General features: G+C 48.2%; 1 protein-coding gene across 3 annotated transcripts in view; it reads left to right on the plus strand.

The window, feature by feature from the left end:
* rbfox3a (RNA binding fox-1 homolog 3a) overlaps window positions 1–17,500 on the plus strand; it is a gene marked incomplete at both ends in the record, with an annotated part of 165,115 nt that overhangs the window by 126,733 nt on the left and 20,882 nt on the right. For 2 of the 3 annotated variants that reach the window (XM_080541567.1, XM_080541566.1), the window contains 2 exons: window positions 3,818–4,066; window positions 10,940–11,086. In XM_080541567.1, coding sequence (XP_080397693.1) covers window positions 3,818–4,066; window positions 10,940–11,086 — 396 coding nt within the window. The remainder of the gene's footprint in view (window positions 1–3,817; window positions 4,067–10,939; window positions 11,087–17,500) is intronic. The other variant, XM_080541568.1, reaches the window with a different exon arrangement.

The raw sequence follows: 17,500 nt of genomic DNA on the forward strand, positions 1-17,500 counted from the left end.
AGAGAGAGAGAGAGAGAGAGAGAGAGAGAGAGAGAGAGAGAAAGAAAGGGGGAAGGGATATAGAGAGACCGGAGGGGAGGGGAGGAGAGGAGACTGTCCTGGTCATATCCTCTGGTTATCATGGGAGTCTGATCTGATAAGACTCCTAGAGGAATGTGAGAAGAGTCCTATACTATGACAAACGCGTCATCCTGCCTCACATGTTTATAATGAAACCAATGATCCGACTTTCAATGTGTGTGTCTCTCCACACTGACTTGCGTTCGTGCGTGTATGGTGTGTGTGTGTGTATGCGTGTGTGTACCCTATTTTAATGATGTGAGAGCCCATTGGACATGTATGACGCTCCGCTGATCTGGAGGGAAATAAAGTCAATGAGGGAGATATTCAGATTGGGGATCAGAGGATGGGGGGTGGTGGATGGAGGGGGTTTGGAGCAGGGGGATGGAGGAAGGGGTTGCAGGCTCGATGGAGGTGCAGATAGTATGATTGAGCTCATAGGAGAAATCATTTACCAGCGCAATTTGTCGACAAGGATCTGGGGGTGTTTCAGTGTGTCACTGCCTCAGTCACTTTGATGGATGATGGAAGTTCTCTCTCTACCGCCCTCTCTCTCATTCTCTCTCTCTCTCTGTCTCTCTCTCTCTGTCTCTCTTTCTACCACCCTCTCTCTCTCTCTCTCTCTCTCTGTCTCTCTTTCTACCGCCCTCTCTCTCTCTCTCTCTCTCTCTCTCTCTGTCTCTCTCTCTCTCTCTCTCTGTCTCTCTTTCTACCACCCTCTCTCTCTCTCTCTCTCTCTCTCTCTGTACAGCAGCCTTGCTCTTGCTCTCTTTCCTCTCCTCCCCTTTCCCTCTCTTTTGTCTTCCTCTTCCATATCTGTTTCCCTTCTCTCAACCTGCCTTTCACGCAAACAGTATGTGTGTGTGTGTGTGTGTGTGTGTGTGTGTGTGCGTTTGTGTGTGTGTGTGCACGTTTGTGTGTGTGTGTGCGCGTTTGTATGTGTGCAGCCTTAGCTCAGTCTCCAGTGACATGTATCACGCATCAGCTCTTGATTTAGGTTTATTAAAAACAAAACTTCCAGGCAAACCACTTTCTCCTCCAGGCACTCGCATAAAAAGCTGGGTGCCATTTTTTTTCTGAGCGCTGAAGGTGTGTGAGAATGGGAAAGACAGAAAGAAATAGAGAGTGTGATAATGTGTTTGCGTGGGGTGTGTGCGCGTGCGTGTGTGTGTGTGTGTGTGTGTGTGTGTGTGTGTGTGTGTGCGCGTGCGTATGTGTGTGTGTGTGTGTGTGTGTGTGTCTGCATGTATTGGGTTGTGTAGGAGTAGATAAGGTTGTCCATCAGATCATGTGTTTGATATGGATGCTGTGAGGCAGGGGTTTATATTGATAACCCTCAGTGTTCTCTAACCCCAGGCCATAGGGTTCTCTCTGTCCTGTCTGTGGAGTGAAAGAGAATGAGAGTAGTTCCCAGACAGACCATGAGAGAGCCCGTGTCAAAGCTCCAAACTGAATGCTGATGCTGCTGAATTAGTTGCGATCAGACAGCGGCCTAGTGTCTGGTCTACCCCTGGAGGCGTCACCTGCCCCCTGTCTGCCTGACCTGTCTGTCTGTCTGTCTGTCTGCCTGACCTGTCTGTCTGTCTGCCTGACCTGTCTGTCTGCCTGTCTGTCTGTCTATCTGTCTGTCTGTCTGTCTGTCTGCCTGACCTGTCTGTCTGTCTGCCTGACCTGTCTGTCTGTCTGTCTATCTATCTATCTATCTGTCTGCCTGTCTGTCTGTCTGTCTGCCTGCCTGACTGTCTGTTTGTCTCTTTGTCTGGGTGTCTGTCGTTTGCCTGCCTGTCTGTCTTTCTGTCTCTTTGTCTGTCTGTCTGTCTGCCTGCCTGTCTGTCTGTTTGTCTGTCTCTTTGTCTGTGTGTCTGTCTGTCTCTTTGTCTGTCTGTCTGTGTGACTGTCTGTCTCTTTGTCTGTTTGTCTGTCTCTTTGTCTGTGTGTCTGTCTGTCTCTTTGTCTGTCTGTCTGTGTGACTGTCTCTTTGTCTGTCTATTTGTCTGTGTGTGTGTCAGTCTGTCTGTCTGTCTGTCTCTTTGACTGCCTCTTTGTCTGTCTGTCTGTCTGTCTGTTTGCCTGCCTGCCTGCCTGTCTGTCTGTCTGTCTATCTGCCTGTCTGTCTGTCTCTTTGTCTGTCTGTCTGTCTCTTTGTCTGTGTGTCTGTCTGTCTGTCTCTTTGTCTGTGTGTCTGTCTGTCTGTCTGTCTCTTTGCCTCTTCTGTCAGTCTGTCTGTTTGTCTGTTTGTCTGTGTGTCTGTCTCTTTGTCTGTCTGTCTGTCTGTCTGTACTCCAGAGCCATGCCCTCTCTCCTTCATTCCCCTGATGGAGCCTCTGTCTGATTGAAACTCTCTCCTCTGCTTAGCCTTTAACATGTCAATGACCCCACCTCTCACTGTTCCCACCTCATTTATATTAGTGCACTGCTCAGTGGTGGGTGTTTGGCCATGTGTGTGTATGTGTGTGCATGTGCCTGTGTGTATGTGTGAGGAAAGGCTCCTGTCCAGTACAGATGAATAAAGAGGAGAAAAGACAGTTGACCGTTTGAATCTTGTTTTAAATCTCCCAAATTCAATTCCAAAATTACTGGCTTTTGGACCCCGGTTACAGTAGTTAGGTTCATAGAAAATTGGCATTCAAGGTGTTCTAGCTGCTAACTTGCTTGAAAGTATTGTTTTCCATGGCAGTGACCATTCTTGTTTGTGGTAAACAAGTCCCAATTGAGCATGAATGCAGCTTGAGAAGATAATCAGGGGCAGAAATGCTAAGCTAAGTGACTGATTGGCAAACTGCTTTGTTTTCTTTAACATCATCAATCTCAATGCATAAGCATAGGAATCCTCTATAGCCATATTGATCACAGACACCTTTGGAAATAGCTTAGGTCAATTCCTGTCTACTCTAAAAAGTAGCTTTGATTGATTTTAGATTCCACCCACTTTCTTTGAGTTTTAGAACTTTCTGGACGAAAATAGATTGCCGACTTTGCATGGAACGTGTTTATCATTATTGATAAATGGCATCACGTTACCTTAATACAAAAAGGGAATAAATAGAATGAGAGACAGACATAAAGAAAGGGAAGGACGAGAGAGAGAGGGAGAATAAAAGGAGTGAGTGATGAGGATGAGAGAAACAGAAAGAGAAAGTGGAGGGTGGGGAGCTGGTAAAGGTTGGGGTGTTGAGAGTCTGCAATAGAAACCTTTGTTTCAAATCAAAGGCGATACTCACAAATGTATCGGTTAATTGATCCCTCTTGCCAGGAGAGCAATTTAGATCCCCCCTTATTTGGTGTGTGTGTGTGTGTGTGTGTGTGCGTGTGCGTGTGTGTGCGCGTGTGTGCGTGTGCATGTGTTTATTAGATTTGAGCGTCTCTCCTGGTGTTTAATTGAGGGCCAGACAGACAGCGGCCTGATAGCTCGTGTCATCTCTCATTCTCAATGCAAGTGGGATTTTATAGCCCAACCACAGGTGTTAATTTAACTCAATTGCCACAGACTGACACAACTGATTTTCTCTCCCTCCCCCATGCTCTCTTCTTTTTTCCTCCTCTACCCACCCTCTCTCCTCTACCCACCCTCTCTCCCTCTCTCTCTCTCCACCTACTTGCCCCCTCTCTTGTTTTCCTTCTTCTCTCTCTCTCCCTTTTTTTACGGTATTTTGGTATTTATTTAAAGACGCCTCTGTAATGTTGGAATAATAATGTCAGGTCGTTTGACTTGACTCTAACCTCTCCTCCTCGTCTTCCTCTCCTCCTCTCTCTGCAGGGTAACCAAGAGGCCCCAGCCCCCCCTGAAGCGATGGCCCAGCCGTACCCCCCGGCCCAGTACCCCCCTCCCCCCCAGAACGGGATCCCGGCGGAGTACGCCACCCCCCACCCCCACCCTCCAGCAGACTACACGGGCCAGAGCTCGGTGGCAGAGCACGCTCTCACACTCTACACACCCGCACAGACACACAGCGACCAGCCTGGCAACGACAGCAACACCCCAGTCCTCACAGCCACTACAGTATCGGTGAGTTAGTCACACACACTTCACACGCATGCACGCACACACGCACACACACACACAAACGCTGTAGTAACCTCAGAGATACACACAACGCACGAAGGTCTGGAACAACAATGCCATCACACACGTGCACACACACACACACACACACACACACATACACTTGATCATCTACAGTTTCTATGAACTTCCCGTTCACACCTGTCTGTTATGATATAATCTCTCTCTCTCTCCAACTCCACTCAAAAAAGGCAATTTCTCTGGATTTAGAAGGCGAGAGGTGGAGAGGTAAAGAGAGGAGGGGGATGAGGGGATGAGGGGATGAGGCATGGTCCTTGATAAGGCTCACTCCTCCTCTGCCATCTTTTCAATTTGCCGTTAAATTTAATTTACGTCTCGTTTTCTCCACCGCTGTCTGGAAAGATCTGCCAAGCTCCAGCTTAATGGAGAGCGAGCGCGGGGTGGGGGGGGGGGGGGGGGGGGGGAGTCGATAGGGGGAAGGGAGGGAGAGAGAGAGAGAGAGAGAACAGTGAGTAACAAAACCAGAGGAGGAAGTTAAATTAGAGAACATCTGCGAGAGTGGCCTATTACTCAACGTAACTCGTTCCCTCTTCGCCTGCCCCCCCAAACACCTCTACCCGATAGGACCTAAACATACGCACACTACCCCTCTACTCCCTGCCGACCCCACGCTACCCCTCTACTCCATAATGAGGAGTTGGGGTTATGTTCAGTAATGAATGCTGGTGTGCTGTGAGGCAGGCCAGTGGTTTCCAAGGCCAGACTTCTGAAGCTCTCTGTCAGACCAGAGTTGAGACAGCCCCACATGAAAGCCGTAGACGCCTCCAAAACCCTGAAAACTTTACTTCAAATCAGAGCCGAGAGGCAAGGAGAGAGGGAGAGAGGAAGGGGGGGGTGGGGTGGAGGAGGGAGAGAGGAGGGGGGAAGAGAGGGAGGACAGAGGTAGAGAGATGGGGGGGAGGGGGGAGAGAGAAAATACTGAGAAGCGAGAAAACACAGGAAAAAACAGGAAAAAAGTGAGCTTGTGCTCGAGAGTTCTGTTAGAGGACAAGTTCGAGGTTTTTGTTTGGTAGGCAATATTAATGTGTGGGCTCTTAGTACAGGGAAACACACACACACACACACACACACACACTTGGAGTATGGTAACAGGCTGTGACAAATAAGGCCCTCAGGGTTTTTTTTTAGCACCACATATTTAGTAAGTGCACACTTGCTATCCAGGATGCCCACACTAGTCATTAGCTGTCCACACCCACCTGATATATGTTAAATCCCCTCCTCACTAACCCTGCTGGAGCCTTCCAACTGTCACAGGACGTCTTATGAGCCAGAGAAGCCACAGTCAGCAGTTCTGTGAGAGACAGCTTTTTGAATGTTGTTGTATTTGAGTCGGATGGTCCTGTCACTGAGAGGCAGAGGCTGATATAGAAGGATCATTTGAGGGCAAGCCCACTTCTCTCACACAGAAACAATAAAAAAGTGTGTGTGTGTGTGTGTGTGTGTGTGTGTGTGTGTGTGTGTGTCAGTGTCGGTGTGTGTGTGTGTGTGTGTGTGTGTGTGTCGGCGTGTGTGTGTGTGTGTGTGTGTGTGTGTCGGTGTCGGTGTCAGTGTCGGTGTCAGTGTCGTTGTGCATAGGTGTGTGTGTCTGTGTGTGTGTGTGTGTGTGTGTGTGTGTGTATGTGTGTATGTTTCAAGTTTTATTGTTACGTCACATTACACGGGTGTAAGAGAGTACAATTCTTAGGCTTCGATTCCTGACATTGCAGCACAAGACAATAAGGCAATAGGCATAATTCAAGCAAAAAAAAAAGGACAATAGTACAGGACATACCGGTAAGGGACAAATAAAACAGGATACAATTAGCAGTATCCAGACAATTAGCAGACAATAAGGCGACAGGCATAATTTAAGATTTAAAAAGTGACAATAGTAAGTGACAACTAAGACAGGAAACAATTAACAGTACAACTAGTAATAAAATAGATAGTTCAAGTAGCAAAGTGTCTGTGAGCTTAAGGTTTCGGCAGTGTGTGTGTGTGTGTGTGTGTGTGTGTGTGTGTGTGTGTGTGTATGTGTGTGTGTGTGTGTGTGTGTGTCTGTGTGTGTGTATGTGCGTGTGTGTGCATAGTGTCAGAGACAGTGAGTCTAATCCCTGGTGAGAGAGGTGGCCATATCGTTGTAATCGTGTGTAATCTACCTGTCTGGCAGCTCTCCCATCAGCTTCAATTACAGCCCTGTAGAGGCAGTCTACAGGGAGACTGCTGAGCACAGCACTTCACACTGATACATGGATAACACTGGCTCTGTGTGTGTGTGTGTGTCTGTGTCTGTATGTGTGTGTGTGCGTGTGTGAGTGTGTGCGTCTGTGTGTGTGTGTGTGTGTGTGTCTGTCTGTATGTGTGCGTGTGTGTGTGTGTGTGTGTGTGCGTGCGTACCGTGTGTGTGTGTGTGTGTGTGTGTATGGATTAGAGTGGGGGTTGCGTGGGTGGGAATAGTACCATTAGTTCAGTGTGTTATGGGGATGATTGAACAGAACCGTGGTGACTCAGATAAGCTCATAGCCCCTACACACACACACACACACACACACACATGCACACAAACATATATGAAAGTACCACACACACACACACACGCACACGCACACGCACACACTCCATCACGCCGTTACCGAGGTGACAGTGGAGGAAGCTTAGGCTGGTTTGTGTATGATAATGTTCATGTAATTATTTCCTCTTGCTGCATCAGTGCTCTCCTCCAGCACTCAGACCATGAGGGAAGAAGGATGGTTCCAGCTCAGCACCACACAACACAGTTTAGCCTCATTTAGCCTCCAACCAGTCTGCCGTTGCTCAACCTGAGTGGCTCCAACTCCTCTCTATACGCCATGAATTATATCACAATCAAAGGGGTGATAAAAAAGAAAAACAACAAAGCTGTCGTTTACCTGACGACACACGTGTGTGTAGGCTACAGTACATAAACATGTTTTTTGGGGATGTATTTGTTTCTGTTTACAACACAGAGCCACTCCTATTTCTGTTACTAGGACGACTCCATGGCAACTCCATGGCGTTGAGGAGAGCCCTGGTGCTGCTTTCCACCGCTGAAGGAAGAGAGGAAGACACTTTTAATTACTTCCCAACTCTTCTCACCGGAGAGAGCGGGGTGGGGGGGGGGGCAGCCCCCTTTGAAACTGCGTCTCTGCAAAGACAGATGTGGCGGCATGCTAGCTGCAGTGTAATTAACATGCAATTAACACAAATTAAAAGGCAAATGGTGCGAAGTGAGGCCTCTGTGGAAGGCTCCTTAGCCGTGGGGCGGAGGGAGGGGGCATGGAGGATGTAAGTGAGGGAGAGGAGGGGGAGGGGGGATGGAGGGAGGATGGAGGTGAGGAATAGGAGGGGAGGGGGGATGGAGGGAAGATGTAGGTGAGGAATAGGAGGGGAGGGGGGATGGAGGGAGGATGTAGGTGAGGAATAGGAGGGGAGGGGGGATGGAGGGAGGATGTAGGTGAGGAAGAGGAGGCAAGGCAGATGTATTTGTATAGCACATATTCATACAAATGAATGTAGACTCATAGTGCTTTACATAAAATAAAACATGAGATAAATTAAAAAATTAAAAAGTGAAAAATAAAAATGGTTCATCATATAAAATTAAATCAAATTAAAAGCCGAACAAACAGAGTAAGTAGTTAAAAAAAATGGAAATCAAAAAAAAAAAAAAAAGTCAGTTAAAAAAAGCTTAGCCTAACTCTTTAAAATACACTAAATTAAGAGCTGAACAGAACATAAAAGTCTTCAGCATATTTTTTTTTTTTAAATGGATAGATGGGGCTGACCTAATGTCTTGTGACAGCAAGTTCCAGTGTTTTGCTGCATAGTGAGCGAATGCTGCCTCGCCACTTTTGCTGCTCACTTTAGAAACTGTTAAAAGGCCTTAGATGATCTTAGGGATCTAGCAGGTTCATGAGGCACTAGTATATGTGAGATGTATTTTGGCCCGACACCATTCAGAGATTTGTAGACCAGAAGCATGATTTTAAAAATCTATTCTGTGAGATACCGGTAATGATCTAAGAATGGGAGAAATGTGATCAAACTTCCTAGATTCAAAATGTTGAATAAGTTGTAATTGTTTAAGTGCCTGTTTGGAGAATCCTGAGAAAAAAAAAACATTGCAGTAGTCTAACCTGCTAGATGTAAAAGCGTGGATACGTTCTTTCAAAATCCTGCTTGGACATATTACCCCTAATTCTCGCTATATTTTTAAGATGATAATATGCTATTTTTGTTGTTGACTTAATGTGGGAGTTAAAACTTCTCAGTCTCAGTCTAAAGGGAGGGAGGGTGTAAGTGAGGAAGAGGAGGGCAGGGGGGAGGAGGGAGGGTGTAGGTGAGGAAGAGGAGGGATGGAGGGAGGGTGTAGGTGAGGAAGAGGCGGGGGAGGAAGATGTAGGTGAGGAAGGGAGGGGGAGGGGGGACCTTTGGGAAAGTTGGGTGAGAGAGTGTGTTCCGTTCTTTTCAACCTCATATTCTGTGTGTGTGTGTGTGTGTGTGTGTGTGTGTGTGTGTGTATGTGTGTGTGGGTGTTTGTGTGTACGTGTGTATGTGTGTCTGTGTGTGTGCGTGCATGTGTGTATGTGAGTATTTACTGATACAGTTAGCCTCGTCTCCGCTGAGTGTACAGTGACACAGATATGACTAATGCTGGAGGCCCTGTGGGCTGGTCTGGCCTGGCGCTGTACCCTCATCCACTACCCAGAGACAGGGGTTAGAGAGAGGGGACAGCAGGGGCAATTACACCACTGTCTGAGACCATCCATCTGCCCCATAGAGCACCAAGCCCCCACGGCTGTGTGTGTGTGTGTGTGTGTGTGTGTGTGTGTGTGTGTGTGTGTGTGTGTGCGCGTGTGCGTGTGCGTGTGTTTGGGGCTCCTGGGTGTGTGTGTGTGTGTGTGTGTGTGTGTGTGTGTGCGCTTTATCACAACAGGGTTCCAGTGTCTGCCACCCTCCAGTGATTGATACTGCCACTTTACTGTTAAACACCCCTCCCCCCAAAACACATGCACAGTCACACCACACACACACACACATACACACACACACACACACACACACACACAGAGACACACACAGTCTCTGGTTGTACAGTGTTTAGTTGCATGTGATGTAACCACACCATTAGCCTCCCTTCGCTGTCGCTCCCCTTCCTACTTGTTTTCCACGTCTCTTCAATCAGAACTCTCTTGCTTCCCTCAAGCTTTTTCCTCCTTGTCTTTTACCCCTCTCTCGCTTTCTCCCCCCCGCCCCCGCCTCTGTCTTCCCAACTCCCCCCTCTCTCTCTATCCCCCTGTCCCTCCATCCCTCCCTCCCTCCCTCCTTCCCTCCCTCCCCTCCCCCCCTCTCTCCCAGTGTAAATGTCGCTGCCTTCAGCAGTTCTCTCTCATTGATCGTGCTAAGCCCAGGGAAGTTTAGCTGACATCATCTCTCCATCTCTTCATCCCTCCTCCCCATGTTATTCTAATTCATTATGTACATGAACTCCTTATGCCCGCTCCCCTCTCTCTCTCTCTCTCTCTCTCCCTCCCTGTCTCTCCTCCACCGCCCTCCCCTCCTTCTCTTCCTCCCTCCCTCTCTTCTGCTCTCCTTCTGTTATGGTGGGGTACAGCCTTTCTTTCTTACCTCTGTGAGCATTATGTTTAGAAGCTGAAGCATTTTCATAAAACAAAACAAACATACTTGATTCCATCAAATACACCTGAAGTGTGTTGTTTCTCCCTAAATACACAGGCCTGGATAAAGCACTGCTAATGGTTGGTTTATCCTGGTAGAAATCATCTCCTCCACTGTGAATGTTTCTATGATAGTGTGTGTGTGTGTCCCACCATTGAACTCCGATTCCCAGGGGGCATTGCGTCTGTCTCCACTCAGGCCTGTGGAGAGTTGTCCCCTGGGCGGAGTAACAGAGATCCCTGTCATCACGGTTACCCTGATAACAGTGAAGTAAATGGAGGTTGTCACGGCGACACCTCAAAGGGCCGTCACGTGGAGAGCATCCCTGCCACTTTCTGGCCATGATGGACAGATGAACACACAAGGTCTGAGTGAGGAGGGCTGGAGGGCTTCTTCTCTTTCTCTATCTCTCCTCGCTCTCTGTCCATCTATCTCTCTCCATTCCTCTCTCTCTCCATCTTTCTTCCCTCCTTCTTCCTCTCCTTCGCATCTCACTCTTTCTCTCTCTCTCTCTCTTTCTCTCTATCTCTCTCCCTATATCCCTCCCCCCGTCACTCCCAATCCCCCTCTCTCTCTCTCTCTCTCTCTCTCTCTCTCTCTCTCTCTCTCTCTCTCTCTCTCTCTCTCTCTCTCTCTCTCTCTCTCTCTCCCTCCCTCTCTTTCTCTCTCTCTCTTCCTCTCTCCGGCCTATAATAAATGCTTAAGTCTAGACGTGTCGTAGGTTGTTAAGTCAGTATCTACTCCTCCACAGACAGCTTCCTTAATCTCCTGTGCCACATCCAAATGCCAGGAGAGGAGGGGGGGATGTTTAACAGTGTAATATATGACCACCCTCACCCCCAGAGGTCCCACGGCACGCTGAGACCAGGAGAGAGAGGAGGATCTGGGAAATCTTCGTATGCTCCAATGCCCTCTCCCCAAGTCCTTTGTTCCTCTATCTTACTGCCAATCTCTCTCCCTCTTGATCTGTTTGTCCCTCCACGGGTTCCTCTTTCACCCTCCCTCTCAACCTCGCTTAGACGGAAGGGCGTGGTGGTGGTGATGTTTTTGGGGGGTGGGGGGGGTTTCCGGGGGTAGGAACTAATGTTTGGCGTGTTCTGTGTTTCCCTCCAGCAGGCAGATGAGGTTGCGCAGACAGAGGTCTCCCAGCAGCTGCACCTGCAGCCCAGCGACTCCCTAGAGAAGCAGCAGCCCAAGAGGTTACACGTCTCCAACATCCCCTTCCGCTTCAGAGACCCGGACCTGAGGCAAATGTTTGGGGTGAGTACATTTACATTTTTTACATTTTGGGCATTTTTAGCAGACGCCTTTATTCCAAAGCGACTTACAATCGATACATTTGACTAAGCGAAGTGAATCATCAATCCACCAGTCGTAGCAGGAAGAGTAATCTAGCTCAGGCCCGGGTCCATTGGCAGTCTCAGAGTAGTCTCAGAGTAGTCTCAGAGTAGAGCGAAGCGCGACGTACGCACGTCACCGTACCGCCACAACCAGCCACTACACACTGCACTGTCACTACACACTGCACTGTCACTACACACTGCACTGTCACTACACACTGCACTGTCACTACAGTAAAACACACCGCAGCATACATAGTGTGATACACTTGGTCAGTGGAGGCTGGTGGAGGTAGAAGTCGGACAATGGAATGAGGACACTCCTCATTTCTCTCTATGCATTACAGTGAGTCCGTCCTCCGATGTTTACCTCCACCAACCTCCCTTGCACTTGATTCACCACTATGCTGCAATCCACTGCACCACAATGCATTGCACCATAACACACCACATTCACCATTTTAACACCATTTTAACACCATTTTAACACCATGTAAGCGCCTTAACCTGTAAACCAAGTATACCGAAGCACAACACATGAAAAAAACACTGGTACCAGTCTAAGCACACAGCAGCCTTAAGTTGACCCAACAATCCACTTTCTCTCCCTCCCTCCCTCCCTCCCTCCCTCCCTCCCTCCCTCTCTCTCTCTCTCTCTCTCTCTCTCTCTCCCTCCCTCCCTCCCTCCCTCCCTCCCTCTCTCTCTCTCTCTCTCTCTCTCCCCTACAGTCCTTTCAGTCTACGGTAACATCATGTGGCACTTGGGGACAGTCCTGTACTCATTAAAGTTGAATGCTCTTATCACACATTTTAGAAACCCCCTAAATAATGTACACGCTCACCTCTACATACCCTCTCCCACGAATTAGAGGCCAATATTAATATTTGATCTCCCGTGGCTGTCCCTAACCGGTCCTCCGAGATGTCTGGAGACATGTCTAACCCATTTACTGTCCTTGTTTGACATGTGGGGTTGGGCCGTGGCTAACTTTAGAAGCAGTGAAAGTTGTGCTTTCCCAGGCACAATGACCTAAGTAGAGGATTAACTCCACACAGCTGAAGACACTGGCTGAAGAGCATACGGTTCACTTCTTCCTACCGGGGACTTTGTGCATGTTGGATTAGCACTAGAAAGACAGAGAGAGAGAGAAAGAAAGAGAGAGAGAGAGAGAGAGAGAGAGAGAGAGAGTGATAAAGAGAGAGAGAGAGACAGAGTGAGAAAGAGAGAGAGAGAGAAAGAGACAGCGAGAAAGAGAGAGAGGGACAGAGCGAGAAAGAGAGAGTGAAACAGAGTGAGAAAGAGAGAGAGAGAGAGAGAGAGAGAGAGAGAGAGAGAGAGAGAGAGAGAGAGAGAGAGAGAGAGAGAGAGGGTACAAACAAACAACAACCACCAGGCCTGACAGCCTTCTCCCTGATGGCCCAGAGATACATGCATGGAAATCAAGCCTCTCTGTGTGTTGGTCCAGCTTGTTAAGAGCAGGATTCAGTGTTTACTGATGACAGCGAAGACACCCGGCACTAACATTTAATATAATAGGAGGCTGGAATTTTATCCCCCTGCTCAAATGGAGTGGAACATCTGTTCCCCGCGGTGCTTTGTTCCAGAGAGAGAGGAGGCCTGTCCCCCTCGCCTTACCCAGGCTCGGAGCCCTTGATGTGGGGAGAGGGTGGGAGATGGAAGGGTCCCACCAGTAGAGATACAATTAATGGGATTCCTCACTGCGGTTAAAAGGGAGTTTATCCTCATTAGGTGTGTGTAGGGTGACAGCTCCAGTTAGGGGCGCTAGGAGGATTTACGTGTGTGTGTGTGTGTGTGTGTGTGTGTGTGTATGTGAGTCAGTGTATGTGTGTGTGTGTGTGTGTGTGTGTGTGTGTGTGTGCATGTGCATGTATGTGTGCGTGTGTGTGTCTGCATGTGCGTGTGCGTGTGCGTGTGCGTGTCTGTCGATGTTGGTGTCGGTGTCGGTGAAGGACTGGGACTCTAACTCTCTGGTAACACTCCCCAGTCACTTAGTGAGGTCTCCAAGGCACTGAGCTCTGCACCACAATTAGCCAGTGACACTGAGAGAGGAGAGAGGAGAGGAGGGGAACGAAAGGAGGAAGAGAGAAGAGGGCGAGAAGAGTGTAGAAGTGAAGAATTAGATGAGACAGACAATCTGGTAGCACTCACTACAATCAGCGATGCTCAGAGCGTGTCTAACCCTCTTAAGCAAAGGGTCGCACAGACACAAGCCCCAAAAGACTTTGCCTCAAGAGAACCGGGCAAGAAAAGTTTGTCCATCAAAACAAAGGCCCATTTTTTCTCTCTACAGTATTTTGTACTTCAGAAAGTAACTGTCCATTTTTAGGTTTCCCAGTAAAGTTTTAGGGGCCTTTGGGGCCCGATACTGTAACTTGTTTTTCAGAGTGATTCTTCAGTTTGACACCATAGGCAGTTAAGAAGTGTACAACAGGCTAGTTAGTGGTTTTGGTATGTATGTTGAGATGAACAAAGAGAATGTAAAAGTCTTGCAGGGTTCTAACACATACACACACTCACACACATACACACACACACACACACACACACACACACACACACACAACACACCACACACACTTCACTCCCCCACTCCCCCCCTACACACACACACACACACACACACACACACACACACACACACACACATACAAACACCACACACACATACTCCTCTTTATCGATGGTCCAGTCCTGAGGATTAATCGTTGTGGGCAGCGCAGCGCAGTTTCCATCAGAGCTCTGCCTTCCCCACAATGGGCTCTAGTGCCACACTCTCCCATTCTCTGTAAATGCCTCTGTGAGCGACTGGCTCAATCTGCCATTACAGTTCCACTAGACCACTGCATTGCAAACAAAGGCAATATAGAGGAAATATAGCAAATGGAATTTCCGACCATTTTAGCAAAAAGCTATATCGGGACATTAAAGGAAAGCAATAATGGTGCATGTAACTCTGCATTAAAGCAGAGTCCTATGGCCACATGTTGAATGTGTTCTTTGAAATATGTGGTAATGCTGCCAAAGTCCAAATCAAATGGAGACTCGCAGAAAAGTCCTTAATCTAGAAGAAGCTGTTTTTTTTTATCTTTGTGGGCGCTGCTACACAGACGCATAAAGAGGAAAATGAACACAAATGAAAGAATAGAAAAATTCCGGGTTCATTACCCATCCTTATTTGAGTTTAATTCATAATTAGAAAAACACATTTAGGAAGAAATGACTAGGATGAGTGTGAAGGCTTAATGGTAGGGTAGTAATTGGCATTCAAAGCACCACTTCACTGATTCAATTCTCTCATTCTCTAGACGTGTTTGAAATGTCTAATCTCTTATCTAACTTCAAATAACTCACCCAGGGCTTGAGACTACAACTTCCCTCATGCACTGCAGTCTCCCTTACCTTGCTTCAGGTATAAACTGCTCTTAAGCACAGATTTAGGATCATTTTACCTTCATCTTACCCAGTCAATGTCTAGGGTTGTTTTTAACCTAATCCTACCCTGTTCTGTTCCACGGAACTAAGATGTCCGCCACTGGACCCGGCTATGCTGCAGTTGCTTAAAGAACCAGAGTGAAAAATACAGTTAATACAGTTTAAAATACAGACAGGAGTCCCCTGAGCCTTCACCATGTTCAATTAATAAGCAGGCACTTGCCAGCCGCAAGAGGGTCCTTAGTGTCCTTACTGTCACACTCCCAGAGGTAAGGGTCTTTGATGAGTAGATGAGCCTCACACACACACACACACACACACACACACACACCTAGGGCCTACCTCGGCAGTGTGTGTCTGCGGGTAGCGCTCCTGTGTGTCTCAGTCAGTCAGTCAGTGAGAGGAGCTTCCACCAAGGGGGTTCTAATGGACTTTTAATGATACCTGCCTCTGCCTAATCACCTCCTCTAGAACACGGAGCATTCCAGGTAGCCCGGTATTCCAAACAGGGAATTCTCTAATGTCTGCTACTTGTACATTCTGATTACCCATCTCAGAAAGGCTCCATTCCACCCAACACTCTCACCGGTTCCAACACTTATAGCCTCCGAGATGCCGTGTAATTATAGTTTACCCTGGTAATTTACAACAACACATCAGTGTAGTAATGATCAGCTCTGACGCCACTCCCCTCCAATGCCAATCCGTGTGTGTGTGTGTGTGTGTGTGTGTGTGTGTGTGTGTGTGTGTGTGTGTGTGTGTGTGTGTTGATTCAGGTCATTCCCAGTGAACCTATGATCATGGCATAGGAGTAAAAGCCCCCTCATTGTATTTCAGTGTCTCTCTGAATCACACACACACACACACACACACACACACACACACACCCTTATTGGTATAAAGATGACTAGTATATATTTCATGTACACCACAGGCCTATTAGATGAGGTATAAACAGTTAGCTTCTCCGCTCCACGTTTGGCTGCAGCAGTCGTCAGCCGGGAGAGGCCCACACTGAGCTGGTAAAACACTGTTTGTGTTTGATTTACACCTCATGTGGAAAACAGCTTTAATTTGAACAAATGGGGGAGACTATAGCAAGCAGCAGCTGTGTCGGGCTGGATGCGGAAAGTGAATTGAGAAAGAGGGGAAAAACAAGGGAGGGGGAGGAGAAGGAGGAGAAGGAGGAGGAGGGGGAGGAAATGGGGATTGGTTGTGCCATTTCTGATCAAGAGGACTCAAGCCTGTTCCCTCCCAACCAGAGGCGCAGGGTGGTCGTCTAACCGTGAGGACAGGGTCTCTTTGCCATACAGACCTACCTTTGCATGTCTATGTTTCAATTTCACATGCATCTCTCTCTCTCTCTCTCTCTCTCTCTCTCTCTCTCTCTCTCTCTCTCTCTCTCTCTCTCTCTCTCTCTCTCTCTCTCTCTCTCTCTCTCTCTCTCTCTCTCTCTCTCTCTCTCTTTCTCTCTCTCTCTCTCTTTCTATCTCTGTCTATTTCTCTCTCTCGCTCTCTCTCTCTCTTTCTCTCGCTTACTCTCTTTCTTTCTCTCTGTCTCTCACCAGCCAGGTAATCAATCGCATTGAGTTTGTGCTGAGCGGGGTGGGGCAGTGTGTGTGTGTGTGTGTGTGTGTGGGGGGGGGGAGGACCCTGATACACAGCCTCTAGGCCTGCCCTCCCGTGCGTCTGCCCGCCTGCCTGACAGGGCAATTAGTTATAATGAAATAATACGGCCATTGTAGACAACAATTAAACGTTGCTTTCATCCCAGTCATTAGGGTGAGTGGAGGTTTGCTTTCATTCTGCTGTGTTTCTAATGATCTGAAGGCCTGCCCGCTAGATTGAATGCTTAAGCCTCTTAAACCCCCCCCCCCACACACACACACACACACACATACACACACACATACACACAAACAGACCACCTGCGAAAGGGTTTTTGTGAGGAGGGGAGAGGAGGGGAAGTGGAGTGCGAGAGAGGCTCACAACACAGTGTTTTAGTCGCTGTGCCTGTGTGTGCATGGGGCCTTTAGTCCAGAGACATGGCTCCTCTCCTACAGAGGGCAGTTGGTGCTCTCTGTGGTCTAGACTCCTAGGTGTCCTTCCACCTCCCTCTCTCTCTCATCATCTGACTCCATGTGTGTCTGTGTGTGCGCGTGTGTGTGTGTGTGTGTGTGTGTGTGTGTGTGTGTGTGTGTGTGTACATGTGTGTGTGGTGTGTGTCTGCGTGTGCGCGTGCACGTGTGTGTGGTATGTGTGTGTGTGTGTGTGTGTGTGTGTGTGGTATGTGTGTATGATGTTTGGTACCCTTCTCGCTGTTCCCCTCCTCATTGGCGAGGCGTGGTGAGACTATGACCTTGCCTTTGCTCTGCTGGCTCCGCCATGTTTATTTATTTATTGAAATAAACTACTTGATTCAAGGTCTTGTTACGGGGGAGCACAAGGCTGTGGATTACCATAACGCTGGCGAGGTTACCACTGCTGCAGCCTGTTGTAGCCTCCTCCACTCCACTGCTCCGTGCCGTACCGCCCCTACGGAAGGCTGCAGCCAGCAGCCGCAGACAGACAGACACGCCCACCGATGAGTCAGACACACCCGCTCTGGTAGAGCTTCAGAAGGTTGTGGTGGTGTTGGACAGGACTGGTGAATAGGATGGAATGCGTAGTTGGAAGGGTTTCTTACATGGGAGGATGAGAGGACCACCGCCAGGTGTCCCCCTTGGAGATGTACAGCAGAAGGTTTCTGGATGGGTTTTTATATAATCCATCCTGCACAAATTAATATCCTATTCTGGATCATTATTCCTGCATAACAATGGTGTGAAGGGGGTACAGGTTCCTATACGACCTGGGCTTTTCATTTCCATTACTATGGAA

Source organism: Nansenia antarctica, assembly GCF_963989245.1.
Source record: "Nansenia antarctica genome assembly, chromosome: 11".
Lineage (NCBI taxonomy): Eukaryota > Metazoa > Chordata > Actinopteri > Argentiniformes > Microstomatidae > Nansenia > Nansenia antarctica.